The sequence below is a fragment of the Marmota marmota genome, unplaced genomic scaffold (assembly GCF_001458135.2).
Source record: "Marmota marmota marmota unplaced genomic scaffold, marMar, whole genome shotgun sequence".
In the NCBI taxonomy this organism is placed as follows: domain Eukaryota; kingdom Metazoa; phylum Chordata; class Mammalia; order Rodentia; family Sciuridae; genus Marmota; species Marmota marmota.
The window spans coordinates 11,062,531-11,089,967 of record NW_025999900.1 but is presented as its reverse complement, the minus strand read 5'-3'; the positions used below and the strand labels follow the sequence as shown (position 1 = coordinate 11,089,967).

General features: G+C 33.1%; 2 protein-coding genes across 2 annotated transcripts in view; both read right to left on the bottom strand.

Moving 5' to 3' along the window:
• Sos2 (SOS Ras/Rho guanine nucleotide exchange factor 2) overlaps window positions 1–27,437 on the bottom strand; it is an 80,627-nt gene that overhangs the window by 1,803 nt on the left and 51,387 nt on the right. Inside the window, exons 17-22 of the mRNA XM_048798617.1 lie at window positions 23,559–23,676; window positions 21,008–21,180; window positions 15,991–16,107; window positions 13,829–14,090; window positions 13,275–13,316; window positions 1,113–1,222 (exon numbers count right to left, since the gene is read on the bottom strand). Coding sequence (XP_048654574.1) covers window positions 1,113–1,222; window positions 13,275–13,316; window positions 13,829–14,090; window positions 15,991–16,107; window positions 21,008–21,180; window positions 23,559–23,676 — 822 coding nt within the window. The remainder of the gene's footprint in view (window positions 1–1,112; window positions 1,223–13,274; window positions 13,317–13,828; window positions 14,091–15,990; window positions 16,108–21,007; window positions 21,181–23,558; window positions 23,677–27,437) is intronic.
• LOC107143311 (protein MIS12 homolog) lies at window positions 513–20,977 on the bottom strand. The gene is made up of 2 exons (XM_015486950.2): window positions 19,328–20,977; window positions 513–524 (listed from the first exon to the last, which is right to left on the bottom strand). Coding segments are annotated over exons 1-2 (597 nt in total). The 5' UTR covers window positions 19,924–20,977; the 3' UTR covers window positions 513–523.

Sequence of the window (27,437 nt, the reverse complement as noted above, 5' to 3'; positions counted from 1 at the left end):
TCACACAGAAGAATTTTTTAACTTGACACACAAGTTAAATCCAGAAGCTCAAAGTAAATTAATCTGGTTTAATCATCAGATTTATAAGTACATTACTTCTAGTTTAATCAAGGGCTCTGTTTAATACTTCTACATATGACATGTTTTAATTGAAGTCTTAGAACATAAAGCTTCAATTTTTCTTGCTTTGTGTTACTATTTCATAAATTTAAGAAATTCATGAATTTTATTTATAATAATAGGTAAGCAAAAATAATATATAGTTTTGTAGATGTGAAAGGACATGATGTTAAGGAGACTTAATGTCCAGCTTCTCCTGATTAAGCATTTACTTCTACTTTTCCCAATGATACTTAGAACAGTGGATTTCAAAGGGTCATCCAAGGACCAGAAACATCAGCACCAGTAGGGAACTTGTTAGAAAAGCAAATTTTTAAAAAAATTATTTGTTCTTTTTAGTTATACATGAAAGGAGATTGTATTTTGAGATATCATACATACATGGAGTATAACTTCCGATTCTTCTGGTTGTACGTGATGTGGAGTCATGTATTCATTATGAGCATAGGAAAGTTATGTCTGATTCATTCTACTGTCTTTCCTATTCCCATTCCCCGTCCCTTCCCTTCATTCCCCTTTGTCTGAGCCAGTGAATTTCTATTCTCCCCTCCCCACTGCTTATTGTGAGTTAGCAACTGCACATTGGAGAGAACACTGGGCCTTTGGTTATAAAAGCAAATTTTTGAGCCTCACTCCAGATCTACTGAATCAAAAACGCCAGGGGTAAGGGTCAACAATCAGGTTTTAACAAGCTTTCCAAGTGATTCACCCTTAAATTTGAAAAGCTGGTGGAAAATTGGAAGAATCCTTCACATACTAGTACCAGAAAAAAAGTGTACTTCTGAGTCTGTGAATCAGCACCCCGCCTTTTTAAAGGAAAGTTTTTTATAAGAATTTAACAACTACTAAAAGCATTTTTCAAATATAACAATATAAATGTGGAAAATGATAAAGAAAAGCCAAAATACAACAAATTCATAAGAATAAAGTCCTATTTTGAAAATCCATAAATTTTTGAATAAATTGAGGCAAACCCAGGTCCTGTTGATTACCTTTGAATTTGAAGCATCTTGGTCAAACTTTCTTCGAGGAGGAAGTGGAGGAGGAATCAGTAGCTCTTCACTTGGTTTATTTAAACTACCACACGAACTGAAGATGGACTCTAGGGAGGCAAAGATTAGTTTAACCACTATTTACAGTGCAATTTATCCAACAAAACTTCATTGCAACTTGTGATCACTTCTGCCATGGCATTTATCAGACTGTATTACCTGTATATATTATCTATCTTCTCTTCTAAAATGTAAGCTCTCTTAGGACAGTACATTTATTTTGTATCCCTAGTACCTAACACAGTTCCTGGTACACAGTATATATGATAACTAACTGAAGGCACATTATTTAGTTATGATTAATAATGAGACTCCTCCTCCAAAAGTCTTTTTAAAATCTAAAACAAAACCAAACAAAAACATGAATGTATATATGTAGTTACTTTTAGAGAAAAATCATCCTAAGCAGAAAACATTTACTCTGAAGCAGCTACAATCAGGTTCATGACGACACAGGTAATAAAATCTCCATATAGGAGACCATAAAGTAGGGTTATATATCATATAACTCTCTTTGCAGGTCTCTTAATAATAAGGTATATGTTATAGAGTCACACTGAAGAAAATTTACTAAATAATAAAGTATTAGAAGAAAATTACCCCTGAACAGGTCAACTAGGTACAGAATAAGAACTATTTTCATTTTGATCAATTTCTTTTGTCTTATTTATATGGTTTTAAAGAACTCTATAATTATGGTCCAACTCCCCATTTAATCTTTCTCCACATTCACAGTTATCATAGAGACATTCATCATGTCTTATTTGTCATTATACTTAGATTGAGTTTGCAGGAATAAGTTGGTTAATAAGTTGATGAATTTAGTTTTAAACATGCTAAGTGACTGCTTATGGGACATCGAAGTATAGTTTTTGTTTCCTGCTACCACAAAATAATTTTACTTTTGTCACTGACAATATGCATGACATTGTAAATGTATCATTTTTGGTTTATTAAATATTAAGCACACATTAAAAATGTTTTAAGAAATGTGATACATTAAAGAAGTCAAACATATCCCTTCTTAATATATTTTTCTGTTTTGTTTCATATCCAAATAACAATCTACAAAGTCATAAATAAAACTATCAACTCTTACAATATAGAAGTATATATAGATTTTGTAGTTTGACAAAAGTTTTCTTTTAGATTTTATAAAACAAACTTGAAATATTCACAGTGTTCATTATCAAATGACTTTATCACATGGTCTTATTGTTTCCCAACCCTTCTGCCAGTAACAGACCTTCCAGTGCACTTTGTAAAGACACTAAGTTTAAGAGTCAGATGGGTGCTGGGCCCAGTGGCACATGCCTATAATTCCAATAACTCAGGAGGCTGAGGCGGGAGGAATGCAAATTCAAGACCAACCTCAGCAACTTAGCAAGACTCTAAGGACTTTGTGAGACCCTGTCTCAAAATAAAAAATACTAAAAAGACTAGGGATGTTGCTCAGTGGTTAACTTACCCTGGGTTCAATCCCTGGTACCACCCTCCTCAAAAAGACAAAAGGGTGAAAAGCCTAGATTTTTAATAAAATAGCAAAGAAGGTTGCTATTTTAAAAATGCTACTACAGTGTGAATGCTTATATTATCATTTAAATGATATATAACAAAATTCAAAATTTAAGAAATAAAATTAAATTCATATTAGTCTTTGTAAAAAAAATTCCTGAGACTGTTAGAATAACAGAACAAATAATAGCCTAAATTTCCTAAAATTTACTTTTGGATCATTGCTTTCATGAGTTAAAACTGTAAGGATAAAAACAATGGCACACAAATAATTTTAGAAAGATATAACTCATAATTCCTACTTCTTCAGAAAATATTAAATACCTATTGAAAGACACTACCTACCTAGTAATTTGTTAAATAACCACTCAAGATTTACTAGGTATGCATTTCAATTTTATGTAATAAAAAGGGAATTTTATATATTGTTTGTTTAATTTTATACATTTTTGCAGGCCTTCACTGATAGGGCATAAAATTTAGAAAAATATTTCAACTAATATTAGATTTAAATGACTCAAATTGCAAATAATACTAAGTACTGTAATTATTTTAAAAAATATAAGTTTATAGAAGTTTTACTAATCAATCAATACAAAAATGATCCGGTTCATACTATTCACTGCCTGCATACTGTTTAAAAATTAAATATTCTTTGCAAAAGAGCAGATTACAAGAAATATTTTCCATTCTTATATTTTAAAAGACAAGAGTTGCTGGGCATGGTAGTGGCACACCTGGAATCCCACAGCCTCTTGAGACACTGAAGCTGGGGGATCATGAGTTCAGTCAGCCTGGGCAACTTAGCAAGACCCTGTCTCAAAATAAAATAAAATAAGGCTAGGGATGTAGTTCAGTGGTTAAAGCACCCTTGGGTTAAATCCCTAGTACCAGTAAAAAAAAAAAAGACAAGAGTTTGCTACATACACAATGAATCTAAATAAAAATTCAAAAGTGGTGGCTGAAAGCCAGTTAACTTTCAGCTCAATACAACACAAATCCACAGTTGTTATGTATGTATAAACAATTTAATGGAAATGTCAACAAGTCATAGCTACTACTCATCACTACTCACAGATTCTACTACACTTCAACCAGGTACAATAGATGTATGCAGCGAATGACTGTTTAGAAAATTAAAGCTATCAGAGCTATAAATAAGGAATAAATAGAGAATAGCAATGCCAAAGCATTAGGGGCATTAAAAAATAGTGTATAAGATGTGATATAAACACATCTGATAATTTTAAGTCACTTTCCACTGACTTATAAAGTTATGTTTTTAAAAAAATTTTATTTGTTCTTTTTAGTTATACATGACAGAATGTATTTTGACAAATTATACATAATGGAGTATAACTTCTCATTCTTGTGGTTGTACACAATGTGGAGTTACACTGGTCATGTATTCATATATGAACATAGGAAAATTATGTCTAATTCATTCTACTGTCTTTCCTATAAAGCTATGGATTTGTGTTTCTTTTAAAAAGGAAAACTTTTCTATACTGATGTATATAGTAATTTCACTGTACATTTTTTACTTCCAATCCTCTTGCAGAACTTGACATATCTCACTAGTATTTCTCAAGAATGTTACATTTTTAGCAGCCATCCATGGTCTCTGTCACTGCATTTAGATTCCCCCCTGCCCCTCCACAACTGCTACATTTTTCATGATGAAGAACAGGAGTCAGGAAAAGGGATTGACTCAGAATTGGAACTTTTTCCTCAAATACAGATATTAAATTTATTATTCCATGTCAAAAATTGCTGCCCTGATTATGTGGACTCTGCAGTTACTTTCAGGGGTCCTGCTGGTTCAGGGACCCAACAGTTGCTACAAAAAGTATACTTTTGGGAGTATTGATAAGAAGTGGGCACAGGATTCACTTTCTCATTTTCTTACCACGATCAGATTTTTATCCACCTTCTCATACATGTAGCCATGTGTGCTTCAGGGAAAGCTGACCTTACCCCTTAGCAACAGGAATAAGGCCTGATTAGTCCAAGTCTGAAAATTCCGGCTAAAGAAATGGAATTACTCTATTAAACTCATCCCTTAGAACTCAACTTGTCACTGAAATACCAAAGGAGATTTTTTCTGGAGGCTATTAAAAAGGATATCCCTTGGACTGGGATTGTGGCTCAGTGGTAAAGTGCTTGACTAGCATGCGTGAGGCACTGGGTTCGATCCCTGGCACCATATAAAAATAAAACAAAATAAAGATATTGTGCCCACTTAACAACTTAAAAACTTGTGCCCACTTACAACTTGTTATTTTGGAAAAGTACTTTGCCATTTTGTTTTTCAACATTTCTCTATCTGCTGAACAAAGAAACATATAACTTTTATCATTCCTGCCAGCATTTTTATGACCTTAAGGAAAAACAGCTGTAGATAAAGATGTTAATCTGGACAAAACAATGAGAGTCAAAAGGAACTCCAGTCTTTAATAACATCATTGAGCCACTGAATCAACTAGTCCTAAAGCAGCTTTCCTATACAGTTCCAATTATGTCTGTCAGAATGGGTTCTTACTGTTTAAGGCAGTCTTACATGAGTCTTTTCTTCTTTATAAACACATAGACTCATGGAAACAGAAGATATCTAAATGATGGTGGGACATATTTGATAGTTTCTGAATTTGGGTCTGACTCTATAGCCACCACATAACCACTATGTTTATACTTTTTTATAGTAGACACTCAATAACCCTTGTTGTGTGAACACAATTTTATTTTCAATGAAGACCATTTTGTTACCAGATTGTTTTCATTAACATTGGGCCATTTACTATATTGCCAAATACTGTTCTACTCGCTAGCAATATAATAGTGACTTGCTTATGGAGTTTATATTCTGGTTGGGGAGAAAGAATAAATATGTAAAAGTAGAATAGCTATACACCATAAGAAGAAATAATTTGTAGGAAAGGGGTTCAGGAATAGGTGGATGGGAAGCAATTTTAAACAGGTGATTGGGGAAGAATTCACTAAGGAAACACTAAGCAAAAACTTGAAGGAGTCAAGGGAGCAGGCCATGATGCCAAATGGTTAAAGAGCATTAGAAACAGAAGGAAGAGCAAAAGCAGAAGTCCTAATGTAGTAATGTGCCTTTGTGTTCTAGAGGCAGAATAACTAAAGCAGTGACGAGTAAGGGAAGAAAACAGCAGATTATTAGATCTCACAGATCAAAGGAAGCCAAGCCCTGTAAGGCCTTGTGGGCCCTATGAAGGAACTTTAGCTTTTATTCTGAGTGAGATGGAAAGTTTTATATACAGGAGAGTCAAGGTCTTACTTATTTCCTAAAAGGATCAGTCTGGCTGTTGTATTAAAAACATACTGGAGGTGCTGGGGTTGTAGTTCAGTGGTAGAGCACTCGTCTAGCACATGTGAGGCCCTGGGTTCGAGCCTCAGTACCACATAAAAATAAATAAAATAAAGGCATTGTGTCCAAGTACAACTAAAAAACTATTTTTAAAAAATATATGTATACTGGAGCAGGTATAACCCTAACATCCAAACCAGATACCAAATGGCAACTATCAATTATCTAGGAAAGAAAACTACAGACCAATCTCCTGATAAATATAGATGCAAAAATCCTTAATAAAATATTAGCAAATCACATTAAAACACATATAACGAAGAAAATACACCATGACCAAGTGGGTTTCATCCTAGGGATGCAAGGTTGGTTCATCATACACAATTCAATAAATGTAATTCACCACTTAAATAGAATAAAGAACAAAAACCATATATATGATCATCTCAATAGACACTGAAAAGACCTTTGATAAAATACAGCAACCATTCATGTTAAAATGCTGTAGAAACTAGGGATAGAAGGAACTTATCTAGCATTATAGAGGCTATATACAACAAACCCAAAGCCAACATCATACTGAATGGAAAATAAACAAAAGCTTTTCCTCTAAAATCAGAAACAAGACAAGGATGTCCACCCTCACCACTTCTATTCAATATAGTTCTCGAAACTCTAGCCAGAGCAATCAGGCAAGAGAAGGAAATTAAAGGAATACAAACAGGAAAATAAGAAGTCAAACTTATCACTGTTTGTTGATGACATGATCTTATATTTAGAAGACCAAAAAAATTCTTCCAGAAAATTCCTAGAGCTAATGAATGAATTTAGCAAAGTAGCAGGATTCACTCATATATCAATAGCTTTTCTGTACTCCAATAGCAATTCAGCTGAGAAAGAAATCAGGAAAATCATCCCTTTCACAATATCCTCAAAATTAAACAAACAAACAAACATCTGGAAATTAATCTAAACAAGGTGAAAGATTTCTACATTGAAAAATGAAGAAAGAAATTGAAGATAATCTCAGAACATAAAAATACCTCCCATGTTCTTGGATAGGAAGAATTAATATTGTCAAAATGGCCATATTACCAAAAGCAATATACAGATTAAAAAACTCAATTCCCATCAAAATAACAATGACATTCTTCACAGAACTAGAAAAAACAGTCCTTAAATTCATTTGAAAGATTAAGAGATCCAGAAGAGCCAAAGCAATTCTGAATAAGAAAAGTGATACAGGAGGATCTCAAATTATATTACAGAGCTATAGCAGCAAAAATAGCCTGAAGATCAATGGAATAGACAGAGACAAACTCACATTTCTACAGCCATCCAATACTTGAAAAATATGCCAAAAATATATGTTAGAGAAAAGACAGTCTTTAAACAAATAGTGCTGGGAAAACTGGATATCTCTATGTAGAAGAATGAAAGTAGATCCCCATCTTTCATTCTGCACAAAAGTCAAATCAAAATGAATCAAAGACTTAGAAATTATACCAGAAATCTTAAAACCGCTCGAAGAGAATAGGGTCAACACCCCATTGTATAGGTGGAGGAATCAATTCCTTAGCAAGACCCCTAAAGCTCAAGAAATAAAACCAAGAATCAATAACTGGGATGTCATCAAATTAAAAGTTTCTTTCTACACAGCAAAGGAAATGACTAAGAGTGTGAAGAAAGAGTCTACAGAATGGGAAAAAAATATTTGTCAGCTGCTCCACTGACAGGGGATTAATTAATATTAAGAATATATAAAGATCTCAAAAAGCTCAATGCCAAAATAACCTCACAGTTATAGGGCCCCAAACAGACATACCTCAAAAGAAGAAACACAAATGGCCAACAAATATATGAAAAATGTTCAACATCTCTAGCAATCAAGGAAATGCAAATCAAAACTACACTAAGCTTTCATCTCACTTAATCAGAATGGCAATTATCAAGAATATAGATAATATATGCTGGTGAGGATATGGAGAAAAAGGTACACTCATACATTGTTAGTGGGACTGCAAATTAGTACAACCACTTTGGAATCTCAAAACACTAGAAATGGAAAAACCATATGACCCAGCTATATCCCACTCCTCAGTATTTGTTCAAAATAACTAAAATCAGCATACTATAGTGATACAGCCACGACAATGTTTACAGCAGCACAGTTCACAATAGCCAAATTATGAAGCCAACCCAGATGCCTGTCAATAGATAAGTGGATCAAGAAAATGTGGCAAATATATATACACAATGGAGTTTTATTCAGCCATAAAGAAGAATGAAATAATGGCTTTTGCAGGTAAACAGATGGAAATGGAGAAAAGCATGCTAAGTGAAATAAGCCTGACTCAGAAAATCAAGGATCAAATATTTTCTATTATATGTGGAAGCTAGAACAAAATAAGGGAAAGAAGGCTTTGGGGGAGGAAAATAGGTATCATAAAGATACAGGGAATATCACATTGGAGTAGAAGTAGGAAAACGAGAAGAAAAAAGGAAAGGAAAGTTAAAGAAACATGGAATGAATTTAACAAAATCATTTTATATACATATGTAAATGTGCCAAAGGGAATTTCTCCTTAATGTATATGTAGAAAATACCAGTTAAATATAGATAAATAAAGGAGTGAAAGGAAGATCAGTAAGGGTCGGGGAAAATTGGGAGGAGAGGAAATCAAATTCCTTGTATGTATGATCTTGTCAAAATGAACCCAAATACTAGGTAGAATTATAATGCTTTAATTTTTAAAAAAGGAAAAAATATACTAAAGCAAGAAAAATGGAAAATTAGGATGCTATCATATTGAAAAAGGTTAAGAGATTGTAGTGGCTATCAGGGTAGTAGGAGTAGAAATGGTAAGAGATGGTTAGATTCTTGATATATGTTGAGGGTAATCAAGATTTGTTGATGGGGTCACATTTGAGATATGAGGAAAGAGAGAAAAGCTACCTCTCATATTTTTGGCCTAAGTAACTGAATTGAGATGAGAAGGCAGTAGGAAAAACAGCTTTGGAGACTCAGTTTTGGAAAGGTTAAGTTTAGATTCCTATTAGATATCCAAATGAAAATGTGGAACAGGTCATTGAATATATGAGTCTAAATCTAGTTGGAGATATGAACCTGGAAATTATCCCATAAATGATATGTTACTGAATGAGGTAAGAAGTGAGAAACAAAGAAACAAAGAGGTTTCGGGATCAAGTCTTTCCAATGTTAATAGTTTGGAAAGCTGAAGAAGAACTAACATAAGAGACCAAGGAGCTATAAATGAAGTAAAAAAAATCAAGAGAGGAAGATGAGCAATATGATCTACATGCACATGATTTTTTTCCCCCCAAAATTTGGAGGTATTTTGTATAAACAGGCAGAAAGTCTTTCTTGTTTGCCACCAAATCCTTTGTGCTTAGCTGAGAAGCTGTACAAACTTGAATACTGCTTATCCAAAACGGTTGCGACCGGAAGTAATAAGGATTTTAGACTTGGAATATTTACATATACAATATGATATTTGGGGGTTGAGGCCCAAGATTAAATAAAAAAATTCATTTATGTTTCATATACACTTTATACACATAGCCTGAAGGTAAACACAAAATTCATTTATTTTATTTTCCTTTTCTTTGTTGGTACTAAAGATTGAACCCAAGGGTGCTTAACCACTGAGCCACATCCTCAGCCCTTTAAATTTTTTAAAATTTTGAAACAGCTTCTTACTAAGTTGCTGAGGCTGGCCTTGAATTTGCAATCTCCTGCCTTAGCCTCCCAAGCTGCTGAGATTACAGGCATGCACCACCATGCCTGGCTTCATTTATGTTTCATATACATTTTGAGAGCCTGAAGGCAAATAACTTTGTGCATGAAACAAAAATCTGTGTACAATGAAATATCAGAAAGCAAAGGTATACAAGAATTGCCAGCTAATACCAGAGGCTAAGAAAGGCTGTGTGGTTACAAACAGTATTTCTTAGCCGACCTTGCAGCTAGGTAAGCCCATGTGACTAAGTTCTGGAATGAGAGCAGAAGTGATGTATGCATGCTTTCATAACAAATGTTCTTGCTCTCCACCTTTCTGCTAGCTGAAAAATGGTATCTATTGGAGCAGTTGTTCAAGATAGAGATGGAAGCCACATCTTGAGAATTCTGAATCACCCTGCTAGCCTGAAAATCCTGTGGAGCAGAAATGTCTACTTGTTCTGGCTTTTGTGAGAAATAAACTTTTACTTCATTTAAATCCTTTTACAACTGTAGTTATACCTTGGCTATTTAAAAAAAAAAAGGAAACAGAAACCGTGGACACTGAAAGAAGAATTTTTGTCTATTTTGTTCACTGCCATATCTCTTGTACATATCAAGCATTCAGAAATATGTACTGAACTGGGCACAGTGGCACATGCCTATAATCGCAGATACTACAGAGTCTGAGGCAGGAGAATCACAATTTTGAGGCTAGCCAAGGCAGCTATCTCAAAATTTAAAAAACCCTATCTTAAAATAAAAAATAAAAAGGCTGGGTATGTAGTTCAGTGGCAGAGTATCCCTGAGTTCAACCTCCAGTACTACCAAAAAAAGGAAAAAATTACATTCAATATGTGAATGGATTAATATGATATTAGACTTAATAGCAATTATAAAAGCTAGAAGACAGTAAAGATAATTTAAATTCTATACTCAGGCACACTATTAACAATTAAATGTATAATACACTTCCAGAAACTTAAGAACTTAAACATTTATATACTATAGTATACTTTAACAGGTTACTATGCAAGTATGTGCCCCTACCAAAATGAGGGAACACATAAAGAAAGGAATCTAAGAAACAAAAATTCAATACAGGAGGAAGGTGAAGGGAATTTCTGGATGATAAAGAAACTTCTAAGTTGATGGTTGGGTCAGAGGCTGAGACAGCAACCAGTTCAAATTGGAGAATGCCAGGAAGGAGGTTTCCAAGTGGAAGAGGAGAAGGGGTGGAAAGGGGAAGAGAAATGAAAACTCTGATAGGTTTTCTAATAGGCTTGATCTTATGAAAATGTGCTATAAAAGGGCATGGGAAGACCAAGCAATGTCTTAAACAAATCCATGCTTTAATGTGGAAATTCTTAACTCCAGGAAATAGAAGTGTATTAAAAAGGAAATACAATAAATACCACTTGATCTAATAGTGAATAATATCACATTGCCCTCAATGTGATAAGTATAGGTAAGGCAGAACATGAAATCCTCGTCAGTAAACAGTATGTAAAATTAATGATTTAAAAGAGGAAGCAATATAAAAAATCATTTTAGAAATGAAGTTTCAATGAGGAACAAGAAAAGGGGTGAAGAGACATGGGGTAGGGAGCTTCTGTTAATTTCATTTTAAGTGTTTAACCAGTTTGCATTGGTTTCTGTCTCAGCCTCTGACTCAGAGCCACTGAAAAGACTGGAATTCCTGCTACTGTCTATATCATATACATTTTACTATGTTAGAAGCAGAGGTTCTCCAGATTAAGAGAATTATTCCCAAAGCTGCTGTGTTCCTTTTTGGGTTATTTTTGTCTTAAACAAATAGCCACAGAAAGTTAATAACATTTTGATAATGATGAAATAATTTAGAATGATAGAATACTGCTTTCCTTAAAATACTACTTTAAATAAGATATCAAGAAATAAATTATCAAAGGCTAGCCTGGGAACTTAATAAACATTTAGTATAGTCATCCCTTGGTATCTGGGACTGATTATAGCATATTTCACAGATACAAATTCCACAGATGCTTAAGTCTCTTACAATGCATAATAATGTTATATAATGCAATTTACTATGATATATTTGCATTTAACCTACATATATCCTGCAACTTTAAATCCTCTCTACATTATTAGTATTTTTTTGAGGTGGGGTACTAGGGATTGAACCCAGGGCGTCACATATGCTAGGCAAGTGCTTTAGCAGTGAGCTACAACTCCAGGGTTTGTATTTTTTTTTTTTTTTAATTTTGAGTTGGGGTTTCTAATTGTCCAGGGTGACCCTGAATTTGCAATCCTCCTGCCTCGGCCTCCTAGGTAGCTGGGATTACAGGTGTGTGCCTTCATGCCCAGTTCTAGATTATTTATAATACCTACTATTGCTGGGAGCCATTAGCCAAGTAGGTATGACAATTTCCTTGCCAGCGTACCCCATGTTGCTGACATTTTGCAGTGACATTGAATGTAGTTGACCTCGCTCAAGGACCAGGGCGGATTAGGGTGTTCCCGGTTTAACATAATCGGGTTTAGGGCGTTCCCAGTTTAGGTTCCAGGTTTAAGGTTTAAGATTATTCCTGCTGGGAATAGGGCGTATCCTGCTGCCTGAGTTCCCCTTGAGTTCTCACAGGATTCAGACAGTATATTTTGGGAGACAGAAGCCCAGTGAAGGTGAATTTGGGAGAGAACGTGGATTTGGGCAGAGAACGTGGATTTCCCCAGAACGTGTTTGTAGACGGCTGGTGTGAGTTCGGGAATAAAGAGTTGCTGTTTGAATCTACAAGCTGTGTGGTGGCTCGTGATTTTGTGCCCAGCCAGACTGTGGCATACTATAGTAGAAATACTATATAAATAGTTACACTGTATTGTTTAGGAAACAATGACAATATAAAAAAGTCTATATGTGTTCAGTACAGATGCAAGAACTGTAGGTATAACTACATTTTCAATATGTGGCTGACTGAATCCATGGATATGGAAACCACATATATAAAGTGCTGACTGTGCATTATTCCTACAGGAAAATGAATTGGAAGGGGTGGGGAAGAAGATAGGCAACTGATATGAAATAATTGTTCATTCTGTGCTAAGAAACAAATTAGGTGTTCTAAATAGTTATTTCATTTGGTCCCTAATAAGTTTGGAGATAAAAAAATAATTTGTTCAAGGTCACACAGTCCCTTGAACACAGACAGGTCATAAAATAATTTTAAAAAACTATAGGAAAATTTAAATATTACATAACAATAAGCAAATAATTCAATTTATTTATAAAAATTTCTTTCAAGCTGGGAATATAGCTCATCAGTAGAGGGTTTGTCTAGAATGTATAGGGCCTGGGGCTCAATCTCCAGCACCACAGAAATAAAGAAGAAAAGAGGGATGGGGTGAAGGGGAGAGGGGAAGGAGGGAGGGGAAAAATTTTTCTTATTCTTTCCATGTTGCTAAGCCCCAAAATGTTCAAATACAAATTTGGTCAACCAGATTATTATTATTATAGTAATTTCATTAGAATCATACTTACTTGAATGTGGCAAGAGCACTGTAGCAAAGATGCTATTGCTACCTATTGGAATGAGAAAAATTAATTTGAAAAGACAGTAACATGTATGGTTTTATTTTTTACATGTCAGCATAAAGTAACATGTAATATACATAGCACACAATTTTATCACCATCTTTTAATGTGTCGGATTTTTTTAGAAAGATGAAACTAAGTATTCTTTGTACCTAGAATGTTTTTCTCTTTCTTAGTGTAATTGGTTCCCCTTCTATCACAGTCCCTTTCAATTTTCCTCACTGAACTTATGTACTTATTTTCTTATTCACTGCCCATTGCTCCCTTTCAAGTGGTGGTGAGGTCCCAAAAGTACTAAATAAATCTTTGTTGAATGAATAAATCAGAAAACAACATGCATTAACAAATGCATAAATGTGATAATCACCATTTTCACATTTAGATGCCACTTTTCATACTGATTTGATTACAAAGGATTCTATAGTTTATTAATTAAAATGATGAGAATTATCTGAAACATAAATTCCTTTTTTACCAAATGGTTTGTATCAAATACTTACCACAGGAACTATTGAGATCCATATCTGAAAACACACTATGTTCTGAAGAAGCAGACACTGGTGGAGTAGATGGTGTATTTGGAGAGGTTGGTGCTGACACTGTTGATTCGAGCTCAGTTTCAGCAACCCGACTAAAGCTTATCTTATAAGGTTCTCTTTCTAATGGTGTTGGATGACCTCGTAAAGTGCCTGAGGTAGAGCCATGCCGGCCTGAATTAGGCCTTATTCCAGGAGATTTTAAGGAGTAGGTTGATTTCCTAGCCTAGGAAAAGTAAACATAATTAGTATCATTTACTTTCATGAGTTACATTATTAGTTAATTAGTTCTCAAGGAACCAGTTAATTAATTCTCAAGGAACAAATTAAAAGAGTGCAACAAAATACCAATCTGCAGGGGCAGTTTGTGGTATTCTAGTAATAACTTCTGGATTTAACTGGATTAATTTAAAAATGAACTTGAATATAAGTAAATCTCTTTTAATAACTGTAGAAATAAAATGCCTAAAAAATTGTGTCAAAACAACCTTTAGCTCCTAAAACACTTGCATCTAAACTTTTCTTTCAAATAACTTATATCAATTTAATAAATATTTACTGGGAACATAATTTATGTTTATATTATGTTATGTGCTTCATTTTTTAAAAAGTCCCCTTTTCCCCTTTTCTTATACTAAATGTTCAATCTCTACAACAGTGCTTTCAAAACCCTTTGGTGAAGAGGGCTATCATTGTTCCCTATCCTAAACTCCGTCCCAATTTTAAAACTCTGGCAGTGGTAACTTGATGAAAAAACAAAAAACTCAGATTCATAAATTTGAGTTGGAGGCAAATGCTGTGGTAAATGCCTATAATCCCAGCTACTCAGGAGGATGAGGCAGGAGGATTGTCAAGTTTGAGGCCAGCTTGGATATTGTGGTTTGGATATGTGGTATCCCCCAAAAGTTGATGTGTGAGACAATGAGGGAATGTTGAGGGGTGAAATGATCAGATTATGAGACCTATAACAATCAGTGGATTAATTCACTTCAATGAATTAACTGAGTCGTAACTATGGGCAGGTAGGGTGTAGCTGAAGGAAGTATATCACTGGGAGCTATACCTTTGGGTTTATATTTTGACCCTGGTGAGAAAGAGTGCTTCTGCTGCCTGGTTTCCACATCTTGAGCTGCTTTACCTCTTTCCCGCCTTTCTGCTTCTGCCTGATGTTCTATCTCACCTCAGGCCCAAAGTTAGGGGTCCACTGACCATGGACTGAACCTCTGAAACCATGAGCCAAAATAAACTTTTTCCTCTTGATGTTGTTCTTGTTGGTCATAGTGATGAAAAAGTGACTAAAACACTGGGCAATGTAAGAGACATCCTGTCTCTAAAATTAAAAAAAAAAAAAGACTGGGGATATAGCTTAGTGGTAGAGCCCTTGCCTTCCATGCATGGGGCCCTGAGATAGATCCCTAGCACCCGCTCAAAAAAGTTTGAGTTAAAATCTCAACTGTGCCAAAAACTAGCTGTTCAGTCTTGAAAAAGTTATTTAATCTCTTTGAGCCTCAATTTTTTTATTTACAAAGTAAGGATAATCTCTATCACATACTGATGTGAGAATGAGATACCATGCAACTACCTAGTTTACTGCTTTGCCAAAGGGAGTCCGTTTATAAATGTTTTTTACTTTTTTCCAAATCTTGCTTCACTTTCAGCTACTTAGAATTAGTCTTCCATTATTTCTGTTGCCACTGCAAACCTGTGGAATAACTAGAAAGTGTAGATGCAATTCCTAGTGTGAGAGATGGGTTTCACTGGCAACCACAGACCATGGAGCCCTAATGGCAAGAGCCAATGGTCAAGCAAAAAAAAAAAACTATATACTACTGCTTAGTCTTTTCCCAGTTCTTTTCACTTCCTTTGTTCCATTCAGCTACTGCTAGGCTCTCATATTCTCACACCTGTTTCTCTTATACTAGAAGGGATCAAAAATGGACAGATAAGTGGTACTAGGACAAAGAATACATCAGATTTTATCAAAAAAGCTGATATCTTCCTTTACAGTATACATAATTTTAGAAATAGTACTATAAAAAATCTAAAAATAGCTATTTGATTACAATTTTAAGGAAACAGGTGTTAAATATTAAAAATAATATTTTCCAACATTGTCATGGACTTACAAATCGAGGAGGCTGTTTGCAGTTTCGGGGTTCGATTTCTAGTGACTTGTTGAACAAATAATCTGTAAACTCTTTTTCAGATGAGCTTCCCATGGGGTTAAGGTTTTCAAAGAACCTCTGGAATTAAAGAAATACTTCTAAGTATATACTTTAGATCTTATTACAATAAGATCTTACTCAAAATTTTAGTGAAAATTATTTATTTGATCATTTTTAAAACTAAAAAATTAAGAGATCACAATGTCTGGAAAGGTTACAAAGACTGTTTATTCCAGTTGCTCTACTTTTCAATAAGATTACATAATTTCTCTGGAAGTCGTATTCTAGTCAAACATTATTATTATAGGATGAACAGATTTTAATGGCTCAGTAGTTAACACTTATCCTTTAGTAGTCCTACTAATTATAACATAATGATCACGAGTAAGCTAACAAAAGTGTTTAGAACCAAAATTATAGTTAAAAAACCACAACAGAACTTTGATAATTGGAAAGACGTATTCAAAAGTAATCAAGAGAAATTATAATAAACTTTATAACTTATCTGTGTCAAATTCTGGTACAAAAGTATTTTTATCAAAAATATTTTATCTTTATCAAAAATATTCACCAAATATTTTGCAAGTAAAAATTTAAGTTCCGAAGTAGGAAATTTAATACTTCAGCAAAGTGCTCCCCTCAAAAAAAAAAAAAAAAGGAATCTCACTAATTGGAAACCGCCCTGTTTATATTTTACTATATTTTCTGGTGTTTTATTATGTGTGATTATATATACATAAATAAATAAATAGAAACTTTTTCTTTTTTGCAAAATTGGGGTAACATCATATTTATTTTTAATCTTTTTAAAAGTTTATAGTCAAGTTGTTCCCATGTGGTTTACTTATCTTATAAAGTACAAATTTTAACTCTATGGAATTTTATCAGACATGTTCCAGAATTCATTTCACTAATCCTATATAGGCAGTTATCCAGATAAAAGCCTTTTAATTCTCTGCTATAATAATAATTATTAACTCCTGGTGCATATATTTTTCTACATAATTCTTATGGTTATCTTTGAAAAATCCTTAGAAGCAAATTTCTGGATTTAGCTTTATTTCATTTTTGAGTGTTTAAGAAGCAAGTAAAAGATATTTATTGGGTTTGGCTTTTGTAAGAGGCAAAATGAACTTGAAAAGTATATCACTCCTCTAACAGAAACAATTACTTTTTATATTCAAGTTAGCTAACTTAAATTACACTAGCCAACGGTAATTTAAAAACTTTTAGAAAGCTGTATTTTTAATTTTCTCATCATTTGCTCTAACTTAAAAATACTATTTAGTTTGGTTAACGTTGGTTTGTAAAATGAATAACTTAGTTTGTATACATTTTAAATGTACTTTGATTCAATCATAAAGAGGCATTCCCCTTCTCCAAAATGCTTTAAATGATGGTAAGAAACCTAGATCAGAACAGAAAAACCTATTGGCATATATGCTACTGAGATACAAATGCTTAAAGTATTATTTCAAGTATACCCAATGACAATGTAAAATTATTTCTGTGGAAAAAATATATTGTGAACTCTAATCTGACTTTAAGAACACATTTTCTTATTAGCCTTCTGAAGATCCACATAGAGAGGGTGGGCCCAATGAAACAGGCAACAAAAATTACTATTTACTTTAAAACAGTTATATGTCTGCATTTTAATTAATGGTATGCTTTAGGTCATTCTTTCTAAGGACTGTAGAGTATTTGAACTGGGAACAAAGAATAGTAACTATCTCATAATTCAGGAGGGTAGATTTGATAGTGGCTATTTTCATTCAATATGCCCAATTTGTAGATTCTGTTTAAGAGTGTAGCATAATTTTTTTTTAGAACATATATATTTAATGCACAGGATTAGAAACAAGAATTAAATTAAAAATATTTTTTTAATATTTATTTCTTAGTTATTGGCGGACACAACATCTTTGTTTGTATGTGGTGCTGAGGATCAAACCCGGGCCGCACGCATGCCAGGCAAGCGCGCTACCGCTTGAGCCACATCCCCAGCCCAAAAGACCTTTTGATAATAAGCACAAGTTTCCTAAGTCTATGAATATTTAGTTGCAAATATTAATACTCCAAGTAACTCCTTCTTTACAGGAAAAACTCAAAACCCTGTTCTTTAGGAAGACATGAAAAGCCAATAACACATTAAGATCAGTCACTAGGTCTAGGGTTGTGGCTCAGTGGTAGAGTGCTTGCCAAGCATGTGTGAGGCACTGGGTTCGATTCTCAGCATTGCATGCAAAAAAAAAAAAAAAAATCAATCATTAATATTTCTCCCCTTCCCTTAGATAATCTGAGGGTACTAAACATTTGATGCTTATTACCCTCAGTATGAATAAATAAGTTAATTAAATATTAGTTATAAGGCAGAGTCTAAAACTAATTTTACTATAAAAAAGGTATAAAACCTGAGTCAATAAATACAAACTTCATTATTGTGTATGCCCCATGCTTCCTTTTCTTTTTTTTTATTTACTTGTTTTTATGTGTGCTGAGGATCAAATCCAGGGCCTCGCACATGCTAGGCGAGTGCCCTACCGCTGAGCCATGACCCCCCACCCCATGCTTCCTTTTCTATTCCAGTGGTATCTGCTTCTTTTTTGTCCAATGTTATCTTCTGCAGGACCCCAAGGTATTAAATTGCTTAACATCACCAGGGCCTCATTTATAAAAAGATCTATTTGGGCTGGGGTTGTGGTTCATTGATAGAGAGCTCGCCTAGCACGTGTGAGGCACTGGGTTCAATCTTCAGCACCACATAAAACATAACAAATAAAATAAAGGTATTGTCCATTTATAACTAAAAATATTTTTTAAAAGGAGAGATTTATTATAGAAATAAAAACAACTTTCTTATTTACCAAAGATCAAAGATGGGTGTGTTTTTTTTTTTTTTCTGCTTGTTTCTTCAACCAGTTATAACATCTTCATGTAAAGCAAAGTTACTGGGCAAGAGCAGAACCCTATGCTGGCTATTTCATAGTATAATGGCTGGTTAATAAAGAAGCCACCCATTTAACCCTTTTCTCACCTGGTATTATCCAAAGAATAAGCCAAAAGGACCAGGATCACAAAGACTTATAAACAAGGTACAATTATATATTTTCAGCTGTAGTTTTACTTCTTCAATCATGCCCCCAAATGAGCCATTATTGAATCAAGAATCTCTCTCTACTTATTAGAAAACTCTAATGAACAGATGCTTCAAAGACTAGTTCAAGGCAGTACAGCTACTTGAGAAGAGTGGACCAAAAAAGATGGGGAACATAAGAAAGAGTGAACAAAGGAAAACTACTTTTCCACATTGTCTCTAATGTTCTGGAGTTTCCTACATTTCTGGACCAGGGACACCAAACTCTCCCTAAAATCACTAGTCCCATGATCTCTGCCAACATTTTCAAGCTCATCAAACAAAGTCAAAGTCTGTTTGAGTTTGGCTTGAACAATTTTTTGCTCTTCTAATTCTGCAAGAAGGGCCTGCTTAGTACATAATTCAGTCTTATACTTTTCCTGTAATTCTTCAATTTCTTTTTGGAGAAGCTGGAATTCTTCTTCACTATAAGGATGCGTCTCCTGACATTTGTCTTCAGGAAGCAAGATATTTGGGGGAATACGCAAAATCAACTGCAAAAACAGCTGCTCCATTTTGCCAAAAAGTTTATCAAAACGTCCTTTCATGAAGCAAAGAAACTTCTCTGTGCATTTACGAATCTGGACTGGGCTAATATCACAGTCTGGGATTCCCTCCAGCTTCTTCATAATAACCTGTTCAACAGCCTGCATCACTTCAAATAGGTAATCTTGAAATGCAATATAGATCCTAAGCATGCAAGTCTCTGGTGTGAAGCCAAAGAACTGGGCCTCATAGGTCATTGGATCCACTGACATCTTGGTTTACTTTGCTATTTTCAATTATGAAAAATCGTAGCTACCATGGAGGTGATGAAGTCGATCACACACAAGTGTCCCGCTATCTCCTTTAAGGCACCGTGATCTGCCAAAGATGGGCGGCACTGCTGGCACCTCAAAATTCCGACTCAAGAGTGTAGCATAATTTTTAACGTGACAAGTTAAATTACAATATGTTCTCAATTTCAAATACATATGATATATTAAGTTCATTTAATATAAACATGGTATCATAATCCACTCTAATTTAGATGGCATCCCACATTTTTTTTCCCCTGTTAGGAAAAAAGTACAATCCTAACTTTCTTGGGACAAAAATTTCAATAAAGACAGAAATGGCAACAGGCCACTAGATAGACATATTGTCAGAGTTAAAACTAAAATAATGCATTCCTTTAATGCTCAACGTAAAATGAGACAAAGCCATAGAATACACTAAGCATAATGTTTCTAAGAGGGTTCATCATGAGATTTCCACTACCAAAATATTAGCAAGAATGTATGTTCCTAGTGAATTAAAGTATACCTGTAGGAAAGCCAGAAGATGCACACTTATGATATCACAGTATCAGTATTATACACCATTGTTCAAAATAGAACATCAATTGATAGAATATTTGAGTCCTTTTGTGCTATGCATATATACCACTCTTCCAAACTCTTCTCCTACTTAAGCATAGTGATCTTCTGAGAAGATAAGTTATTTAATGTTATACTGGCTTACATAAAATATTTAAGATGGTTATCCATCAATGATGAAATTAGTAGTGGATTTTTACTGCATGGACATCAGAAAAACTTCTTTTGTTCAACTTTGCCATTCACTTTTTTGGAAGTGTTGCTTGAACCAACTCAACAAAGAAGTGATATTTTCAAGAGAAAGCACTTCATATTAATAACTGCAGATAGTGTAGGTATAATATTTAACATTGTTAACCACCAATTATTAACTCATTTTATTTACAAAGCAAAATAAACAGCATGATATATGATTATGGTATTTCGTAGAGATCACCCAGTACTTAACACATTCCCTTTTAAAGACAAGGAAAAAAATATTTACCCTCATTTCTGGTTCTATTCGTAAACAATAAGGCTGATTCTGATATTGCTGAATTTCTCCAGTAATTTCTGCCACTTTTCTCCTCTTACTGAAATTGATTAAATCTTTCCCTTTCTTTTTTAAAAAATCATTATTCCCTTCTTCAGTCTTCAGAATATTTGTTAAATATATTCCTAGTGAAAAAAATATTTAAAGAAAATTTATTTTAAAATTGGTCATTTAATCAATCATCTGGAAAAACAATCTTGTAAAACTGAAAGACTTACTAGCAATTCCACTCCATAATGTTGATAAGGCAAGGCTCTGATAGACTTTATGATTATGATTAGTTCTCCATTAAATTTTTTTAACATAGAAAAATTTTAAAATAAAAAGAAAATAAAGGCTACTAGTCTAAGAAATAGCAAATTAAGCTTTCCTAAACCGTGTTTACAAAGTCTAAATTATAAGTTTTAAATAGAACCAAAATTTTTAATGCTTGATTTTATTTATTTATTTATTTTTCACATTACAACACTTTCAAATTTTTATTGAGTATGGTCTTATTACCTCTGTAATAATGCTTGATTTTATTTTTTTATTTTTTTTTTTAATTTTTAATATTTTATTTTTTTAGTTATTGGCGGACACAACATCTTTGTTTGTATGTGGTGCTGAGGATCGAACCCGGGCCGCACGCATGCCAGGCGAGCGCGCTACCGCTTGAGCCACATCCCCAGCCCCTAATGCTTGATTTTAAATATTTATTTTCAATAATCTTTAAGTGATCATCAATATCATAAGCACTGCTGATTAATAAGAGTTCAGACTTAAATTGTTTTCTCAGAGCCCATGATTTAGATTTAAAAACCAATTATATTTTAATATTTCACAATAGAAACTTTAATCTCCTTTTTTGAATAATTACTAATATATTTAAATGAGTAGTTATCAATTGATCATTTTGTTCCTCAGAGTGTATTGGAAATGTCTGGAGACATTTCTGGTTATCATGATGTGGGTGTTACCAGCATACAGTAAACAGGAAACTAGGAGGCTACTAAACATCCTACAAGCACATGACATTTATTCATTTATTTGATTCATATGCCAATAGTGCTGAGGTTGGAAAACCTTGATTTAAATAAATTATACAATTTCAACAGTTTAGTCATACATCACATTATTATATTTATATAAAAATGATCTATAAGGCTAGAATGGAGGGGCTAGGAGTATAGCCTAGTGATAAGAACAGGTGCTTAGCATGTGAGAGGCCCTGGGTTAAATCACCAGCATGAATGTGTGTGTGCCCGTGCATGCGCGCACGCACATACACACACACACACAGACTAGAATTAAGCTGAAAAACTGCTGTAACATTATAGTACAATATGTTACTCAAGTGTTTGTAGTGATGCTGGTGTAAACAAACCCACTGTTGCTGCCCACCATATTAAAGTATAGCACATAAAACACACCACGTATACGACAGTGGTCCCATAAGATTATAATAGAATTGAAAAAATCCTCATTGCCTAGAGATGTAGCTGTCATGATGCCAACATAACACATTTTTCAAGCCTGCATAAACAGACCTGTCAGAAAAGTATAGCATGTTTGTCTATGAACAGTACTTAATACTTGATAATAGTAATAAATGACTATGTTACTGGTTTATGCATTTACTATACTACACTTTTTATCATTACTTTATAACAAAAACATTTACTACAAAACAGTATTCTATATTATGCCACAAGCAGCCACACATGTATCATCTATGTTGAATGCATCAAGAGATCACATTCAAAGCAGGTGCACACACCTAAAGTTCCAGCTACTCAGAAGGCTGAAGCAAAAGGATTGCTTGACCCAGGAATTTGAGACCTGCCTGGGAAACATAGCAAGACCCCATTGCAAAGCAAAACAAAACAAACAGGCAATGTTGAGTAATTGACTTATACCATCTATAATTGTGTGAATACACTGTTTGCACAACAGAATTGCTGCCTACTGATGCATTTATCAGAGTATGTCCTTGTCATTAAGCAATGCATGAATGTATTTAAGAAAAGTTCACTTTATAAAACTTTGCCTAATATATAACAATTCTGAGTTTATTTTTTATTAGTGTATTAAAATTATACATAATAGTGGAATTAGTTGTTACATGTTTGTACATGCACACAATAATATGATTTGTTCAAAGTTGTTCCAATTCTGAGTTTTAACAAATCACTTAAAAGCCTTTAATAAAGAGAAAACAAACACTGTAGATATGACATAAATAGATAAAAACAATAGTTACCACTCTCTGAGTGCCTGTTCTGATAGGATTTGTATTAGGTCGTATAGATAAAATATTTTTAATTCTTACAACTCCATGAGGTAATTATTATAACTTGCATTTTACAGACAAATAAATAATAGAGTTTTAAGTTTTATTTATCAATACAGATGAAAATAGACAAGGTAATATAAAATATGAACAACTGACCTCTAAAGACTGGCCTCTTTGGACTATAACACATTTTCCCTCAAAATACAATATCCATCTTTAGTAACTTACCAAAAAAAGGCACACAAGGTGGATTGATTGACTTTAGTTTTACTAGGTATTTTTTAAAGTGATCTTGACTTAATTCCACAGCTTCATCTAAAATTTTCCGTTTTCTTTCCTGTAATGCCTTAAAAACATATAAAATGAGCATAATCTCTGTTTATAATTCAATCAAATATATGGATACAGAACTTTAGAAATTATAAAATTTTGCAAACATTTGAAAAAATATTTTTTAAAATTAAAATAAGAGAGGTAATCCTTTGGGCATTTGCCTAAAGTGATTTATCCTCTTTTTATCTATAATATAAAATCTAAAACCTTAAGTTTTTCTAAAACAAATTAGAAGATTAAGCAATCAAAAAATTTCATCCTCAGGACCTTGATAGTCATAATTTTGATTAGCCAGAGTTTCAAGTCACAGATGTAGGAAGGGAGAATCATAATTGTTCAGCATTTAAGTACTTTTCCACTGAAAGGTCTTTGGGGGACAAGGGTGGAGTTTTGGTAAAGAGATGACTACAGGAAGGTAAGAAAGCATTAACAAATTTAGTTAATGTAATAAACAGGAATTTCTTTTTAAATTTCATTGTTAGATTTTCTTACTAGAAGTTAGTTTATAACTTGATAAGGGCAAACATTATACTTGAAAACCATTCAATATATTTCCTTTAAGTTATGAAGAAAACAAGAGTGCACCATAGCTTTTATTCAAATCTATCCAAAAGTCCTAGCTAAAATGGACAAGAAACAAAATAAATAACTAGGAATTGCAAAGAAAAGGAAAAAAAAAGAAAGAAAAACGTCACTATTTACAGAGATTATGACTATCCACAAAGAAACTCCAAAACTCTATCTGCAAAGTGTTAATAAGAGAATTTACTAATGTTGCTGTGTCAAAAATCAACTAGATATGAAAATCTTTCATCAATAAGGAAAATGATTTTTTAAAAAAAGTCAAACATAAATCTAACAAAAAAAACTATGAAGTCTCTATCAAGAAAACCATAAGACAGTATTAAATGGGTAAATAAATGGAGAGATATACCATGTTCTCAGTTGGGAAGACTCATGACTGTAAATTGGCACTAATTGATTTTACAGATCTAATGCAACTTCTATTAAAGTTCCAATTTTCAACATGGCAATGGTGGCACATGCCTGTAATCCCAACGACACAGGAGGCTGAGACAGAAGGACTGCAAATTCAGCCTCAGCAATTTAGCAAGATCCTCAGCTACAAAGCAAGACCCTGTCTTAAAATAAAAAGGGCTACAAATGTGACTCAGTGGTAAAATGCCCCCTGGTTCAATCCTCAGTACCAATAATAATAATAACAATCCAATTTTTAAAAATGAAGCTTAAAATTATTCTAAAATTTATATATGAAAATAAAGGGCTAAGACTAAGTCAACCTTGAAAGATTGCTAAAAGATCTGTTCTACTTTCTTTTCAAGAATTATTATACAAGTAGGCTGGGGTTGTAGCCCAGTGGCAGAGCACTTGCCTAGCACATTTGAGGCACTGGGTTTGATCCTCAACACCACATACATCTACAACTAAAAATAGAAAAAAATATAAAAAGACCAGAAACAGGACCACACATAAGGATACTAAATTTATGACAGCTGACACTATAGGTCAATGGGGGAAAAATGAATTAACAATAAATGAATACAAACAACTGGGTAGCCTTATGGAAAAAAAAATGAAATAGTAGGGGCTGGGGTTGTGGCTCAATGGTAGAGTACTTGCCTAGCATATGTGAGGCAGTGGGTTCAATTCTCAGTACTGCATACAAATAAATAAAATAAAGGTCCATTGACAACTAAAAAAATTATTTTTAAAAATGAAATAATATTTCAACCTCACCCCATATTCAAAACTCATTTCCACCTAGAGTAAGGATTTAATGAGAAAGATAAAACATTAGGATAATGGTGGGGCAATTAAAGTGGAGAACAAAAGCATAAATAACAAAGAAAAAAATAAGTAAATTTGACTACATTAAGAATTCTTGTTCATCAAAATACATCACAAAAGAGATGAAAAGGGGAGCTTCTATCTGGGAAAAGACAAATGATGAAATATTAGAATCCAGAATATAAGAGCATTTGTATATAATCATTTAAAGTTAAAAAATTTCCACAAGAAGAACCAAATAGAGGTTCAAACTCATTAAAAATCAGGAAAATATAAAACAAAACCACAATAATGGAAAAGTTAAAGGCCTGAAAATATCAAGTATTGATGAGAATATAAAATAACTGGATCTCATACATTTCTGATGGGAGTGTGAATTGGTACAATTACTTGAGAGAACAACTTGGCATTATCTAGTAAAGTTGAAGACATCTATATCCTAAATTCTACTTTTAGAGTAATATATTTGGGTATATCAGGATATATATAAAGAATGTTAACAGTTATATTGTTCATAAAAATTCCAAACGATTATTAACTAATGAAAAAATGATTAAATTTTGGTAAACTGATTTCTATAATTATGATATAGTTATGAAAAAGAATGAACTATAGCTATAAGCAACATGGATCAATCTTAGGAATATAGTGCTAAGAGTCATTGAAGAATTATAAAATTAAGAAACATGCAAAATAAAACAATATAGGTTAGATAAAAGCAAGAGAATTAAAAGCCTAAGATTCATTACAGTGAAAGAATGGAGGGGCTCTTAAACTGAATGCTAGGTACACAGATGTTTTTATTCTTTATGCCTTATATATAATTATAGAAATACTGTTGTCCAATAGTTTTTAAAATGAATGCTTAGCCTGTAAAATGAATAAACTGCCTCAGAGTTTTTCAATATCTGAGTTGAAATAATTAATCTGAACAGATAGTTAATTTCTTTAATATATAAAGTTCATAAATCAATAAAATGCGAATACCCAAATAGAAAAATTCAAACATAAAAATATTTTTTCTTCTTTTCCCTTCCAATCACAACTCACTAAAAGAATTAATGAAGAAAGACATATGTATCTTTCCACACTATTCTTAATATTCATGCAACTCCACTTAGAGGTTTAGGGTTTGTTCTGTTTTGTTGTACTAATATGGAATCACATTATAGTCATTCAGAACTTTCTTATGATTTTTTCTCCACAAATATCACATATATTCTTGCAAGATAATGTACAAAAATGATATCATTTTTTTCTATAGAACAGTATTCCATGTTATAGGCATAATATAATGTATTTAATCATTCTTCTGCTGATGGACAGAGAATATTTCTAGTTTTCTGCTACTACAATAATGCTGAAATAACTATATCTTCATACATATAACTTTATACTGTGGTGCTTTTATTTCTTTAGGATTTTATTTATTTAATATTCTGGGTCTGAGAGTATGTGTACTTTAAATTTTAACATAATTGCTGGGTTGCTTTCCACAAAGATTTTACAAATTTACATTCCCACAGGCAATATTAATATAGTTGAGTTTGTACCTTGTTAGCTTTCACTTAGAAAAAGTCTTTCATAGTAAAAACACAGGAAGACCCCATAAATTTGGATTGATTTTTGAGTTTGTATATCAAGACAGTATAAAATGTTTAAATTAAAAAGCAGTCAAAATAAAGAGAGACACTGAAAAAAATATAGTTTGACTGTCTTCATATCTTTAATATATTAAAAAGTCCATAAGTAAAAATGCAAACATCCAAAAAGAAAAATGAAAGAAGACATGAATTAAATAAATCATAAAGAAACAATAAAAATGACCAATAAATACATTTTAAAATATCCAATATCACTAGTGGCCAATAAATACATTTGAAAATATCTAACCTCATCACTTTTTAAAAACACAAGTTTAAAATGAGAATTTTTATTTTTGGCTGATGAAGTCTTTAAAGTTTT

Coding starts and splice junctions, on each gene's coding strand:
- LOC107143311 (XM_015486950.2), bottom strand. CDS start 19,923: ATGTCAGTGGATCCAATGACCTATGAGGCCCAGTTCTTTGGCTTCACA.